Genomic DNA, 13,615 nt, shown 5'->3' with positions numbered 1-13,615 from the left:
TCTCTTCCTCAGGCCACCAGGCTACCCCAATATGAATCAAGGGGGCATAATGGGAACTGGACCTCCCTATGGACAAGGGATTAATAGTATGGCTGGCATGATCAACCCTCAGGGACCCCCATATCCCATGGGTGGAACCATGGCCAACAATTCAGCAGGTGAGTCCTAGTCATTGCTCACCTTAGGGATTTCTTCCAGCGTGATCTTCATGTCACATATCTATTGGACATTTTTCTCTTTTATAGGAATGGCAGCCAGCCCAGAGATGATGGGCCTTGGGGATGTCAAGTTAACTCCAGCCACCAAAATGAACAACAAGGCCGATGGGACACCCAAGACAGAATCCAAATCCAAGGTAATGCTGTATATCTTGATGCCTCAATTTTCTGTCTCATAGAAAGATAGGTAAAAGAGAATGATAAAAGAGGGTGACTAGATTCCAGATTTTTATGACACCGACTAGATAATCTTGGAAAAGGCTGTTGTTGCCTCTTCTTACCATGAAGGATCCCAGGATAATAGTTCATTGAATTAGGTTTGAGTTAGCCTAAGGGATCCTAATGTAAATAACAACATTCTCACAGCTGTGTGATACGGAAGAAATGCCAGATCTGCAGTGTAGAATTCTCTGTACAGCGCACTCTGAAACTGTGACCCCTGTCCTCATGCATCGATAGATGATGTATATCATGGGCAACTAGTTACTCTTCTCTTCCTGGACCTTACTCAGAATAGCAGGAATGGTTGGTGCCCTATGTTCTATAAAGGGGGAGAAGAGGCAGGTGGAGTTTGGGTCCTTGGCCTCTCTGTAGGTTGGTCCTGAGTGTGCTATCTGTTGGCATTCTGAGGACCTGCCAGTATCAGAGTCATTTGAAACAGTCCCACCCTTTGTCATACCTCATTTTCCATATCTTATAAAGTAGGAAATAAAGATCATAGCTGCCACTTCCTGTGGACCTTCACGTCTGACTTCCAGACCCCTTTAGTCATCCTGTCTTGGCTAGGGTAATATCCAAAGCCACTCAAGCAGGTGGGAGACTCCTCCTTTCTTGAGAGAAGGAAGTTTCTTTTCATTTTAGTCCATTGTCTTGAGATCATGTTTTGAGTTTTCTTGAGTTATCTGAAATAGTCTATGAAAGTGTGTCCAGGCTCCTGGGTAGTAATGTGGGAGTAGTGGTGACATTGATGTCAGGTGGATAAGGGTCTTATAAGGGAAGAATAATTTATAACACCTGATGTGTAAAGGCATCTAGCACAACACTCAATTCATAATGTATAGTCAGTGTTAGCTTCCTTCCTTTATAGGAGGGTCTAGCTCCCTTTTGGTTTTTGTGAAGGCAGGGGCAGATGTTAGTGACCAACCCAGAATAAGAAGCTTTACCACTGCCCTAATCAAGGGACTTCTAAGACCCTTAGCATAGGTTTTGAATCTGATCAGTTCCTGTGACTCTTGACCTGCCCCTTCCAGAAATCCAGTTCTTCTACTACAACCAATGAGAAGATCACCAAGTTGTATGAGCTGGGTGGTGAGCCTGAAAGGAAGATGTGGGTGGACCGTTACCTGGCCTTCACGGAGGAGAAGGCCATGGGCATGACAAATCTGCCTGCTGTGGGTAGGAAACCTCTGGACCTGTATCGCCTCTATGTGTCTGTGAAGGAGATTGGTGGATTGACTCAGGTGAGTACCTTGCACTTGGCTTCCCCTGTGGTTTCAACAAGTCTCTCTCTAGGTACTCAGTGGCTTCACTGGTACCATGCATCCCACAGGCATATCACCCTCTCCTGCTGAGTTACATACTGACAGACCAGGGAGCTCGGGGCTTCTAGAAGATAAGGCAAAGGGAGGAGGCTAAGACCTCTGTGGGTAGTATGAAGTATTAACATTAAGTTTACTGTGTTTCCAGAGTCCCCCTGGGGGGCAAAAATAGAACAAGTCAGTGGGCATTCTGATTCCATGGCAGGCAGTTTGGCATAGTAGACAAGGGCAGGGTTCAGAGACATGGGTCTGGTTTTGAATTCTTTCTTAGCCACTTACAATGTGTGGCCCATAATTAAGGTATATAACCACTCTGAGCCCTATTTTTCTTATTTGTAAGGGAGGGTCAGTATGTACCCTGCTAGACTGTCAGAAACTAGAAATAAGCAAAGCTGGCAGCAAGATTTCTGCCACATAAGTTGGCCTGCAAGATGGTACAAGGGCAGCCAGTGTAGTTGTTGATCCTTTCATTCTAAGAAGCTTCCCAATGGAAGTGGGATTTGAGGAGCTATTTAATAGGAATAGTTTATGAAAGAAGTAGGTGGGAAGTTGTGCTTAGTTACTCTGTATGGGAGACTTAAGTGAATGGATTAACCTCTGCTGAAAACCTCTGAACTGACCACCATCGTGAGCCTTCCCCTGTCCTCATACCTTACATCTTTGCTTTACACTCAGCCCAGGATGCAAACAAGTGAAGCAACACTGGCAGACAGCACACTGTGCTTTGCAAACTTTCCTCCTGTGTATGTTCTGTAGTCATTACCAGGAGCCTGCTATTGGATCTGAGTTTGTGGCTGAGCTCAGGGGGAGGTGTGGTGGGGAGGGCTGTATTACAAACCTTCTAAGTCAGAAAAGGAAAACAGCTGTCACCAGTAGAAAAGAAAATGATTGGAATGAAGCCAACCAGCAGTCAGTTATGAATTCCTTCTCCCTTAGGCTTTATTCCCCTCCCCCACAAAGGAAAACAAAACATAACAAGACACGTGCACACCGCCACATAACTGGCGTGGGAAGCAAAGCTACAGCAGGCTTCTTAGGTGACCCTCGGCTCATTCCTGCCATTCCCCCTGATGTTGAGTTCTCATAGTCAGTCCTCTCCTACCTGTAGGGAAAGGGGGTGCATTGGGTTAGGTTTAAAATAGTTTTGATTACGTAGGCTTCTGGATTCACTGGACCTAGGATGAGGTGTAGAAGGAATCCCAAAGCTTGGGTCTGTCTTCCAGTTTGCAAAAGGCTGTTATCCTTTTAGATGCTATGATGTGGTTGGACTCTAAAGACCGTTCAGAGGAGAAAGAGTGCTGTTATAAGTTAGGTTGTGAAGGTGCCAAGAAAGCAGAAGATGAATCGTGAGCTTTTCTGAAGGATTAGTAGGGTTTAGGTAGAGGGAGGGGCCAAGCCAGTTGACTGGCCCAGATGGCATGGAGATAGGAAAGGGTCTGGAATATACCCTACCAATGCTGCCTCCAACCTTCAGGAGTCAGCTCAGATGTTACCTGCTCTAGGAAGTGTTCCTGGTCATCTCCCCTCCATTTAGGTTGTTCCTCTCTTTGCTTCTTCATCACTCTTCTCTCTGGTGTCACAGGTGCCAGATCAGCAGGTATCAAAACATTGAACTCCTTGTGGATTGGGACTGGAAAGCCAGTTTTTCTAGCCCTTGAGAGACAGGCTTACCACATGGTGGATGAATAAACATAAGAATACATGAAGAAGGAGACCTGCCTGGCTAAAGCAGAAAGACTAATTGTGGGGATTGGGGACTGGTCTTGATCAGTGTATTCTGAAGCTGAGGAAAGGAGGCAGAACTATAGGCTGGCAACTGGGAAGGTACAAAAGAAGTCAAGGGGCCTGAAGCATCTCCTGGACAATCAAGACAGCGACTGGTGAGGGAGAGGGGCTTGTAGTTATATGTCACTGAGATGCAGGGAGCAGTGACACAGAATGTCAAATTTGCAAGGAACCCCACACTGAAGAAAAAATCAGATATGAAAACCACCGGTTTGACAAAGTAAGTCAAGTAGGGTGGTCGTTGATAATGCCAAAGGTCTCCATTTTATAAAATGCTAGGTTTTTTTGTTTGTTTGTTTTTTGAGGGGGAGTGGGGAGGTGATTAGGTTTATTTATTTATTTACTTTTTAGAGGAAGTACTGGGGATTGAACCCACATCGTGCATGCTAAGCATGCACTCTACCACTTGAGCTATACCCTCCCCCTTAAGATGTTAGTTTTTATGAGTGCATTTAACATATGATTTTGATTTGATGGTGATCTGCACATCATTTTTCAATAGTACACTTGTGTAAAGCAAAGCCCATACATTCTGAATTCTGTTATCTCTGATTGATAGTGATGTGAAGTTTGCCCCATTTTGAATAAGCACTGTCTGGTAGTTACAGTGATCTGTGGATAAAGCCTGCTGGGGTAGAGGGAAACCATGAATTTAATGTTCGTTGTTGTGGACTATCCACCAAGTGAAGTTAACTTTTGTGGTTAACTGAGAACTGATTTCACAAGATGAATACATAGTAGCCTCATGGGGTATGAAGTTTGGGGTTTGTGGGCAGGAAAACCAGATGGAAGATGCACCCCAAATCTTCTGGTTGTTTGTACAGGTCAACAAGAACAAAAAATGGCGGGAACTTGCGACCAACCTCAATGTCGGCACCTCAAGCAGTGCTGCCAGCTCCTTAAAAAAGCAGTACATCCAGTGTCTCTATGCCTTTGAGTGCAAGATTGAACGGGGAGAAGACCCTCCCCCAGACATCTTTGCAGCTGCTGATTCCAAGAAGTCCCAGCCCAAGATCCAGCCTCCCTCTCCTGGTAAGGATTGGGTGAGCAGTTTCATCAAGGCTTACCCTTCAAGGGTAGCATTCAAGGGTCCAGACTCCTTACTCACCAGTGCCTGCCACCAGGGATGTGTGCCCTGCCCTGTCCTATCTCAGAACTTAACAGGTTTGCAAACTAAAGAGTGGGCAGTGGCAACTCCCTTGGGAAATAGTCTGCAAGCAGCCCTTAAGTTTTAATTTTCATTGTGCACCTGGCATCTTGCCAAGTGTTTGTAAACTAGTAAGTGGGAGGGACACCAGCGGAGTAGGGAAATCTGACAAACAGCAAGTGAGGCAGGGCCATCTGGGAGCTTTGGCCCACTGATGTCAGCGCCTTAGAATGCAGCTCGGACAAGAGCCCTGAATTCCCCAGGGAGCTGAGATGGTAATGAATGGGAAGGAGGGGGTGGGGAGGGGATATGAATGGAACTCTCTGCTAGGAGTGCCTCTGCCCACCCTCCTTTCTGAGAGGAGGATGGGCCCTGGACAGGCATGGGGAGGGAAGAAGGCCAGAGCTCCTAGAAGGTGGGTGTAAACACACGTGCCCTGGTGTTGACCTCTGAGGGTGTAATGAGTGCCTGAGATGACTCATCAGCTGGGGAGGCCTAAGCAGTGGGATATCTGCTGCTGGGAATGGTAACTAATGGAAATATTAATTACTGGTAGTTCTGTGCTCATCAGTTTAAAGGAACTTTCGAACGTAAGTGGTGATACTGTACTGGATGCTTGAGAATAGGAGTTCCTAGGCTCCTAAAGTGCTCTGCAGGTTTGGGGCAAGATGGAGCCTTCCCAACCAGCATTCCAGGGCCTCTGACTGGGAGCTTGTGTACCAGCTTGTGCACAGGGTTTAACAGGTTAGATATAGGTCCTTGGGGAAGTAAAGAGTAGTCAGAGAAGCTGACATAGACCCAAGGACTCACCAGCATGCTGATGGCCACCATACCATTCCTGTTCTCCAGATATGAAAGCAGCAAGGAGTGCTGGAGCCCTCAAATTGCCTTCTTTATTACCTGGCCTTGCAGATCCCCTGCTGAGGAGGACGATTTAGGTTTAAAGAACCCCAGCTCTAGCCTTAGCAATCTTTTTCAAAGAGATCCTAGGGCATTTGTGTGTTTCTGAGAGAGTTAAGTCCTTTCCTGCTCATCCTACATCTCTCTCCACAGCAGGATCAGGGTCAATGCAGGGGCCACAGACACCTCAGTCAACCAGCAGTTCCATGGCAGAAGGAGGAGACCTGAAGCCACCAACTCCAGCATCCACACCACACAGCCAGATCCCCCCCTTGCCAGGCATGAGGTAAGGCTAGGAGCAGAGGCAGGTGGTTTGGGGGATCCTGAGCAAAAATAAATGTGCTCCTGTGCAGCTCGGGGTGGTCCCTGCTCTGCCTGCCCAGCCAGTGACTCCCAGGCGCCTTGCATTATCAGAGGAATTGCTTTCTTTGGGGTCTAATTGGCTTTTTCTCACTCTTGAGCAGGAGCAATTCCGTCGGGATCCAGGATGCCTTTCCTGATGGAAGTGACCCCACATTCCAGAAGCGGAATTCCATGACTCCAAACCCTGGGTACCAGCCCAGTATGAATACCTCTGACATGATGGGGCGCATGTCCTACGAGCCAAATAAGGATCCTTATGGCACCATGAGGAAAGGTGACCAATTGCTGTTGGCCTTACATCCTTGAGGACAGGGCCAGGGAAATGGGGGGATATCTTGAGAGTGGTTCGAGGTTCTTGTCAAGCCATCCTCTGAGATAAGGCATTTCTGGACCTAACCACCCCTCTTCATCCTCCTTTCATGTCTCCCTCTCCCTGGCCTCACCTTGTCACCCCTTTACAATTATGTGTTCTTTGCTGGTTGGGGCCTCTTTAGATCTCTGTTTCAAACCTGTCAGGAAAACAGTTGGAACAAACTTGAGCTCTGAAGAGGGCCTGGGTCTTTGGGGCAAGCAAGGTATAGGTTGCTAGGCCTGCTGACTGACGAGTTTGCTCACTGCTTTCCCTTTTGCTCTCAGCTCCAGGGAGTGATCCCTTCATGTCCTCAGGGCAGGGCCCCAACGGCGGGATGGGGGACCCCTATAGTCGAGCTGCCGGCCCTGGGCTGGGAAATGTGGCGATGGGACCGCGACAGCACTATCCCTATGGAGGTCCTTATGACAGAGTGAGGTAAGCATGGCCCCAGCTCCTGTCCCACCCTAGCACCCCACAGCTGTCAGGGACTACTCAACCTGCTTCTCCAATTTTGTTTAGGACGGAGCCTGGAATAGGACCCGAGGGAAACATGGGCACTGGAGCCCCACAGCCGAATCTCATGCCTTCCAACCCAGACTCGGGGATGTATTCTCCTAGCCGTTACCCCCAACAGCAGCAGCAGCAGCAGCAGCAACGGTGAGTAAAGCCTGGTCTCAGTGCTGCTGTGTCTCAAGCTTTTCCGCTTACCACCCTAATCCTGTTTCCTTCCTTCCTGCAGACATGATTCCTATGGCAATCAGTTTTCCGCTCAAGGCACCCCTTCCGGCAGCCCCTTCCCCAGCCAGCAGACCACAATGTATCAGCAGCAGCAGCAGGTGAGGAGGGCAGTGGGTGGGCTGACACAGTTTCCTTCTGAGAGCCAATTAGTTAGAAAACTAAGTTGAGAAGTCTAAGAAGCCCGCTTTAGATATTTTGGTGGTGTTCTCCCACTCTAATAGCCAGTTTTGTCTAAGAGTCAAGTCCTCACTCTTCCCTATTTCAAGTCTAGTCCAGTCTCTAGTTCTCCAAAAGGGTTAGAAGCAGGCCTTGTTTTGACTTTTGAACTTCTCCACATTTTTCTGCTTAGAGCATGGGAGAGCGAGAGGGGAATAAAGAATGATTCTTGCTTTCAGAAACAACTTGAAAAGATAATTTGTAAAGGTGACTCCTTTGTTCCCTTGGAGTCTCTGTCCTCTCTTCTAGAGGGTCAGAAGTAAGCCCAGCAAGTGCCTAGTGTAGCCCTCTTGGCAGCTGTGGATCTTGTGTCCCTGAGTGCGGAGTATTAACTTCCCCTGTGCTTGTCCCTGTCTTAGAATTACAAGCGGCCAATGGATGGCACATACGGCCCTCCTGCCAAGCGGCACGAAGGGGAGATGTACAGCGTGCCATACAGCACGGGGCAGGGGCAGCCCCAGCAGCAGCAGTTGCCCCCAGCCCAGCCCCAGCCTGCCAGCCAGCAACAAGCTGCTCAGCCTTCCCCTCAGCAAGATGTGTACAACCAGTATGGCAACGCCTATCCTGCCACTGCCGCCGCTGCTACTGAGCGCCGACCAGCAGGCGGCCCCCAGAACCAGTTTCCATTCCAGTTTGGCCGAGACCGTGTCTCAGCACCCCCCGGCTCCAATGCCCAGCAGAACATGCCACCGCAAATGATGGGTGGCCCCATACAGGCATCGGCTGAGGTTGCTCAGCAGGGCACCATGTGGCAGGGGCGTAATGACATGACCTACAATTATGCCAACAGGCAGAGCACAGGCTCTGCCCCCCAAGGCCCTGCCTATCATGGAGTGAACCGAACAGATGAAATGCTGCACACGGATCAGAGGGCCAACCATGAAGGCCCATGGCCTTCCCATGGCACACGCCAGCCCCCATATGGTCCTTCTGCCCCCGTGCCCCCCATGACAAGGCCCCCTCCATCCAACTACCAGCCCCCACCAAGCATGCAGAATCACATTCCTCAGGTATCCAGCCCTGCTCCCCTGCCCCGGCCAATGGAGAACCGCACCTCTCCTAGCAAGTCTCCATTCCTGCACTCTGGGATGAAGATGCAGAAGGCAGGTCCCCCAGTACCTGCCTCACACATAGCACCTACCCCTGTGCAGCCCCCTATGATTCGGCGGGACATCACCTTCCCACCTGGCTCTGTTGAAGCCACACAGCCTGTGTTGAAGCAGAGGAGGCGGCTCACAATGAAAGACATCGGTAAGGAGGCCTCCCTGACTAGGTTGCTTAATCTGCCCCTTTGCATCTTGTTCATTGTTCTGTCTCCATCCTGGTGTTCTGGATGAGTTAAAATCTGGTCCAGTGTTGACTAAAATAGAGCAAAAAACTTTGGGTAAGGAAGAAATCAGCTGATGTCGGGCTTTACTAAAGGAATCGCCATGCCATGATGTCCAAACAGAGCCTAGAAGCCATGAGGGGCAGATGTGTGTCATCTCCCAGATGGGAACCACCTCCCACCATGTGTTCTTCTTAGAGTAGCCTGACTGATGAGCCAGCTCTGGGGTGGGGAGCTCCAGCCAACCTGGGTTTGGTGGATGGACGACATGGAGGTTTATTTCAGGAACCCCAGAGGCATGGCGGGTAATGATGTCCCTCAAGTCTGGGCTGCTGGCAGAGAGTACGTGGGCATTAGACACCATTAACATCCTGCTGTATGATGACAACAGCATCATGACCTTCAACCTCAGTCAGGTGAGTACAGGTGCCGGGGGAGGATTGAGAGGGCCTGGGATCTTCTTGAAGTCGATGGTGCTAAGTGACACAGGGAATTAAGCCATCCCTAGCCAGCTTGGTCTCTCCATCACTTGCTCTGTGATACCTTCTATGCCAGTACTTTGCCTCTGGACATGGGCCCAGAATACTGAGAACAATAATAATTTGTGTAATTAAGTTAATCAGGATTAACTTGAAAGAGAATTTAGGAGAAACTTTTTGGTATTGGTAAGAAATGCAGATTCTGTTGATGATAGTGAAGACACTGTATTTTCTAGACTACCAAGAAGAACCTGTGGTCTATATTAGTGACCAGAGCAGGTTCTTTATTTTCCCTTTCTTTCTTCATCCACTCTGAACAGAAGAGGTCTTTGTTGATCCCACTTTCCTAAGTTGTAGAGTGGGAGGTGTACAGAGGTGCACTTTGGCCTGAGGGTGGAGGGTGTTAATGATGACCTTGCAGAGATGATTTTCCAGACCCTCTCTCCGCAGGACAAGCACCTTGAATTCTCTCAGCTGGGAAGAGTTTCTTCTGCACCATCCTGCTGTTTCTTTTATCATCCTCAGTACCTACCAACCTGTCTATCAAGGAGTTGAAACTAGGGGGCATTGTTATTAATAGTTACCATTTACTGTGCCCTCACTTTGTACTAGGTCTGTCATAATTTCTTTTGTGTCATCATCACAACAGCCTTCTGAGACAGATGTGGCCACTTAGAGATGAGTAAATAGGCTCAGAGTCTTAACTTTGCCCAGGTTCACACAGCTGTTAGCAGAGTCTTTCTGATTCAGAAGTCTGCCTCCTATGAGAAAGAAAAGGGACAAATATTGACTGAGCAATTTCTGTAAGCCAGGCTCTTGACATACTCCATTTAGATCTCAAAACAACCCTGTAAAGTTTAGGAATTTCCATCATTTTCAATGGAAAGATGGAAAAACTCCAGCTTAGAGAGTTTAAGTTAAACAGATAGTTCCTGGAAAAGTCATAATTCAAACCTAGATCTTTTTAACTCTGTAAAGCCTAATTTTTTCCTTTCTGCTGTACTGTGCAGCTAGAGATTAATCAGACTGGAGGTTAATGTTTTCTTCTAGGGGTAAATGGCCTATCTAGGATCTAAGCTAGAATGTGGGTCTGTCTAGCACCAGCTTGGAACAATGTTTGGAGAACCTAAGCCTCATCCTATTCATTACATTGCATGATGCACAGAGAGGGGTACAGCCTCTTGGAATGTTGGGGAGCTTGGGGAAGAGAGCAGATGAACATCTGTGCACCGTTAATTCCCTCTCTCAGCTCATGTTGGAAGGTGTCATCCCACCATGCCTAGGCTTGGGCTCCACTTGGCAGTGGGATGTAGAGAGTGTCTTAAAAGGGACAGTGACAGTGACCAACGGGTAGGAAACTGGGCCTGGTGAAGAAAAGCAGAAATTTGTTGAGAAAAAGGCTGAGAGATGAGTGGCACTGGTAGGTGAGATGCAGAGTTGTTGGTCAGTGTTTCCATCCTGCAGGTTTGTGTGAAGATAGGTTGGGCAGAAGGAAGAACTTTGTGCTAGGCAGAGGAGAGTTTAAACGACTTGCCTTGTGGAGAGCCTTTGGGAAAGGAAAACTCTGACTCTCTGTGATACAGATGTCTGACTTAGAAGGAAAGTGGGGGAGATTAGATAGATGACCTTGGTAGGTCTCTCAAGTCAAGGATTCTCTTAGCTCACTTTTCTCCCTTAATTTATTTCCTGTTCTTTCTCTTTTAGCTCCCAGGGTTGCTAGAGCTCCTTGTGGAATACTTCCGACGTTGCCTGATTGAGATCTTTGGCATTTTAAAGGAGTACGAGGTGGGTGACCCAGGACAGAGAACACTACTGGACCCTGGGAGATACAGCAAAGTGTCTAGTCCAGCCCCTGTGGAGGAGGAGGAGGAGGAGGAGGAGGAGGAGGAAGACCTTCTAGGTCCTAAACTAGAGGAGGAAGAGGAGGAGGAAGTAATTGAAAATGATGAAGAGATGGCCTTTTCGGGCAAGGACAAGGCAGCCCCAGAGAATAGTGAGGAGAAATTGATTAGTAAGTTTGACAAGCTTCCAGTAAAGATCGTACAGAAAAATGACCCATTTGTGGTGGACTGCTCAGATAAGCTTGGGCGTGTACAGGAGTTTGACAGTGGCCTGCTGCACTGGCGGATTGGTGGGGGGGACACCACTGAGCATATCCAGACCCACTTTGAGAGCAAGACAGAGTTGCTGCCTACCCGGCCTCATGTGCCCTGCCCACCAGTCACCCGGAAGTATGCAGCGGTAGAAGGTACACCAGGGACAGCAGAGCAGGAGGGCCCCCCACCTGATGGCCCTCCAGAAAAACGGATCACAGCCACTATGGATGACATGTTGTCAACCCGGTCTAGCACGTTGACCGAGGAGGGAGCTAAGAGTGTAGAGGCCACCAAGGAAAGCAACAAGTTTCCATTTGGCATCAGCCCAGCACAGAGCCACCGGAACATCAAGATCCTAGAGGATGAACCCCACAGTAAAGATGAGACCCCACTGTGTACCCTTCTGGACTGGCAGGATTCCCTTGCCAAGCGCTGCGTCTGTGTCTCCAATACCATCCGAAGCCTGTCATTTGTACCAGGCAACGACTTTGAGATGTCCAAACACCCGGGGCTGCTGCTGATCCTCGGCAAGCTGATCCTTCTGCACCACAAGCACCCAGAACGGAAGCAGGCACCACTAACTTATGAGAAGGAGGAGGAGCAGGACCAAGGGGTGAGCTGCAACAAAGTGGAGTGGTGGTGGGACTGCTTGGAGATGCTTCGGGAAAACACCTTGGTCACGCTCGCCAACATCTCGGGGCAGTTGGACCTCTCCCCATACCCTGAGAGCATTTGCCTGCCTGTCCTGGACGGACTTCTACACTGGGCAGTCTGCCCTTCAGCTGAAGCCCAGGACCCCTTCTCCACTCTGGGCCCCAACGCCGTCCTCTCCCCCCAGAGACTGGTCTTGGAAACCCTCAGCAAACTCAGCATCCAGGACAACAATGTGGACCTGATTCTGGCCACACCCCCCTTCAGCCGCCTGGAGAAGTTGTATAGCACCATGGTGCGCTTCCTCAGTGACCGAAAGAACCCGGTATGCCGGGAGATGGCCGTAGTACTGCTGGCCAACCTGGCACAGGGTGACAGCCTGGCAGCCCGAGCCATTGCAGTGCAGAAGGGCAGCATCGGCAACCTCCTGGGCTTCCTGGAGGACAGTCTTGCTGCCACACAGTTCCAGCAGAGCCAAGCCAGCCTGCTCCACATGCAGAACCCGCCCTTTGAGCCAACTAGTGTGGACATGATGCGACGGGCTGCCCGTGCACTGCTGGCCCTGGCCAAGGTGGACGAGAACCACTCAGAGTTCACGCTGTACGAGTCACGGCTGTTGGACATCTCGGTATCACCGTTGATGAACTCATTGGTTTCACAAGTCATTTGTGATGTACTGTTTTTGATTGGCCAGTCATGACAGCCGTGGGACACCTCCCTCCCTGTGTGTGTGTGCGTGTGTGGAGAACTTAGAAACTGACTGTTGCCCTTTATTTATGCAAAACCACCTCAGAATCCAGTTTACCCTGTGCTGTCCAGCTTCTCCCTTGGGAAAAAAGTTTCTCCTGTTTCTCTTTCCTCCTCTTCCTCCCCCCTCCCTCCCTCTTACCTTTCTATTCCCTGTCCTCACTTTATCCCCCTCAGGACCCCACCCTATTTGAAAAGACAAAGCTCTGCCTACATAGAAGATTTTTTTATTTTAACCAAAGTTACTGTCGTTTACAGTGAGTTTGGGGAAAAAAAATAAAATAAAAATGGCTTTCCCGGTCCTTGCATCAACGGGATGCCACATTTCATAACTGTTTTTAATGGTAAAAAAAAAAAAAAGGAAAAAAATACAAAAAAAAAAACCTGAAGGACAAAAATGGTGACTGCTGAACTGTGTGTGGTTTATTGTTGTACATTCACAATCTTGCAGGAGCCGAGAAGTTCGCAGTTGTGGACAGACCCTGTTCACTGGAGAGGCCTGTGCAGTAGAGTGTAGACCCTTTCATGTACTGTACTGTACACCTGATACTGTAAACATACTGTAATAATAATGTCTCACATGGAAACAAGAGAAAATGCTGGGTCAGCAGCAAGCTGTAGTTTTTAAAAATGTTTTTAGTTAAACGTTGAGGAGAAAAAAAAAAAAGGCTTTTCCCCCAAAGTATCATGTGTGAACCTACAACACCCTGACCTCTTTCTCTCCTCCTTGATTGTATGAATAACCCTGAGATCACCTCTTAGAACTGGTTTTAACCTTTAGCTGCAGCGACTGCGCTGCCACGTGTGTATATATATGACGTTGTACATTGCACATACCCTTGGATCCCCACAGTTCGGTCCCTCTCCCAGCTACCCCTTTATAGTATGACGAGTTAACAAGTTGGTGACCTGCACAAAGCGAGACACAGCTATTTAATCTCTTGCCAGACATCGCCCCTCTTGGCGTGATGCTGTACAGGTCTCTGTAAAAAGTCCTTGCTGTCTCAGCAGCCAATCAACTTATAGTTTATTTTTTTCTGGGTTTTTGTTTTGTTTTG

General features: G+C 48.7%; 1 protein-coding gene across 2 annotated transcripts in view; it reads left to right on the top strand.

Annotated features, from left to right (window-relative positions):
* The window catches only part of ARID1A (AT-rich interaction domain 1A), a 65,707-nt gene extending 52,468 nt beyond the window's left edge, over positions 1–13,239 (top strand). The window contains exons 9-20 of one of the 2 annotated variants that reach the window (XM_031464444.2): positions 13–158; positions 246–355; positions 1,469–1,678; positions 4,366–4,573; positions 5,742–5,874; positions 6,053–6,225; positions 6,588–6,738; positions 6,823–6,960; positions 7,043–7,139; positions 7,617–8,508; positions 8,870–9,000; positions 10,768–13,239. In XM_031464444.2, coding sequence (XP_031320304.1) covers positions 13–158; positions 246–355; positions 1,469–1,678; positions 4,366–4,573; positions 5,742–5,874; positions 6,053–6,225; positions 6,588–6,738; positions 6,823–6,960; positions 7,043–7,139; positions 7,617–8,508; positions 8,870–9,000; positions 10,768–12,510 — 4,132 coding nt within the window. In that variant the 3' untranslated portion in view covers positions 12,511–13,239. Of the gene's footprint in view, positions 1–12; positions 159–245; positions 356–1,468; positions 1,679–4,365; positions 4,574–5,741; positions 5,875–6,049; positions 6,226–6,587; positions 6,739–6,822; positions 6,961–7,042; positions 7,140–7,616; positions 8,509–8,869; positions 9,001–10,767 lie in introns of both variants that reach the window. The other variant, XM_031464443.2, reaches the window with a different exon arrangement.
* The last annotated feature ends 376 nt before the right edge of the window (positions 13,240–13,615 follow it).

The sequence above is a fragment of the Camelus dromedarius genome, chromosome 14 (assembly GCF_036321535.1).
Source record: "Camelus dromedarius isolate mCamDro1 chromosome 14, mCamDro1.pat, whole genome shotgun sequence".
Lineage (NCBI taxonomy): Eukaryota > Metazoa > Chordata > Mammalia > Artiodactyla > Camelidae > Camelus > Camelus dromedarius.
Note: the sequence above shows the minus strand (reverse complement) of the source record. Positions and strands in the feature narration are given on the sequence as shown.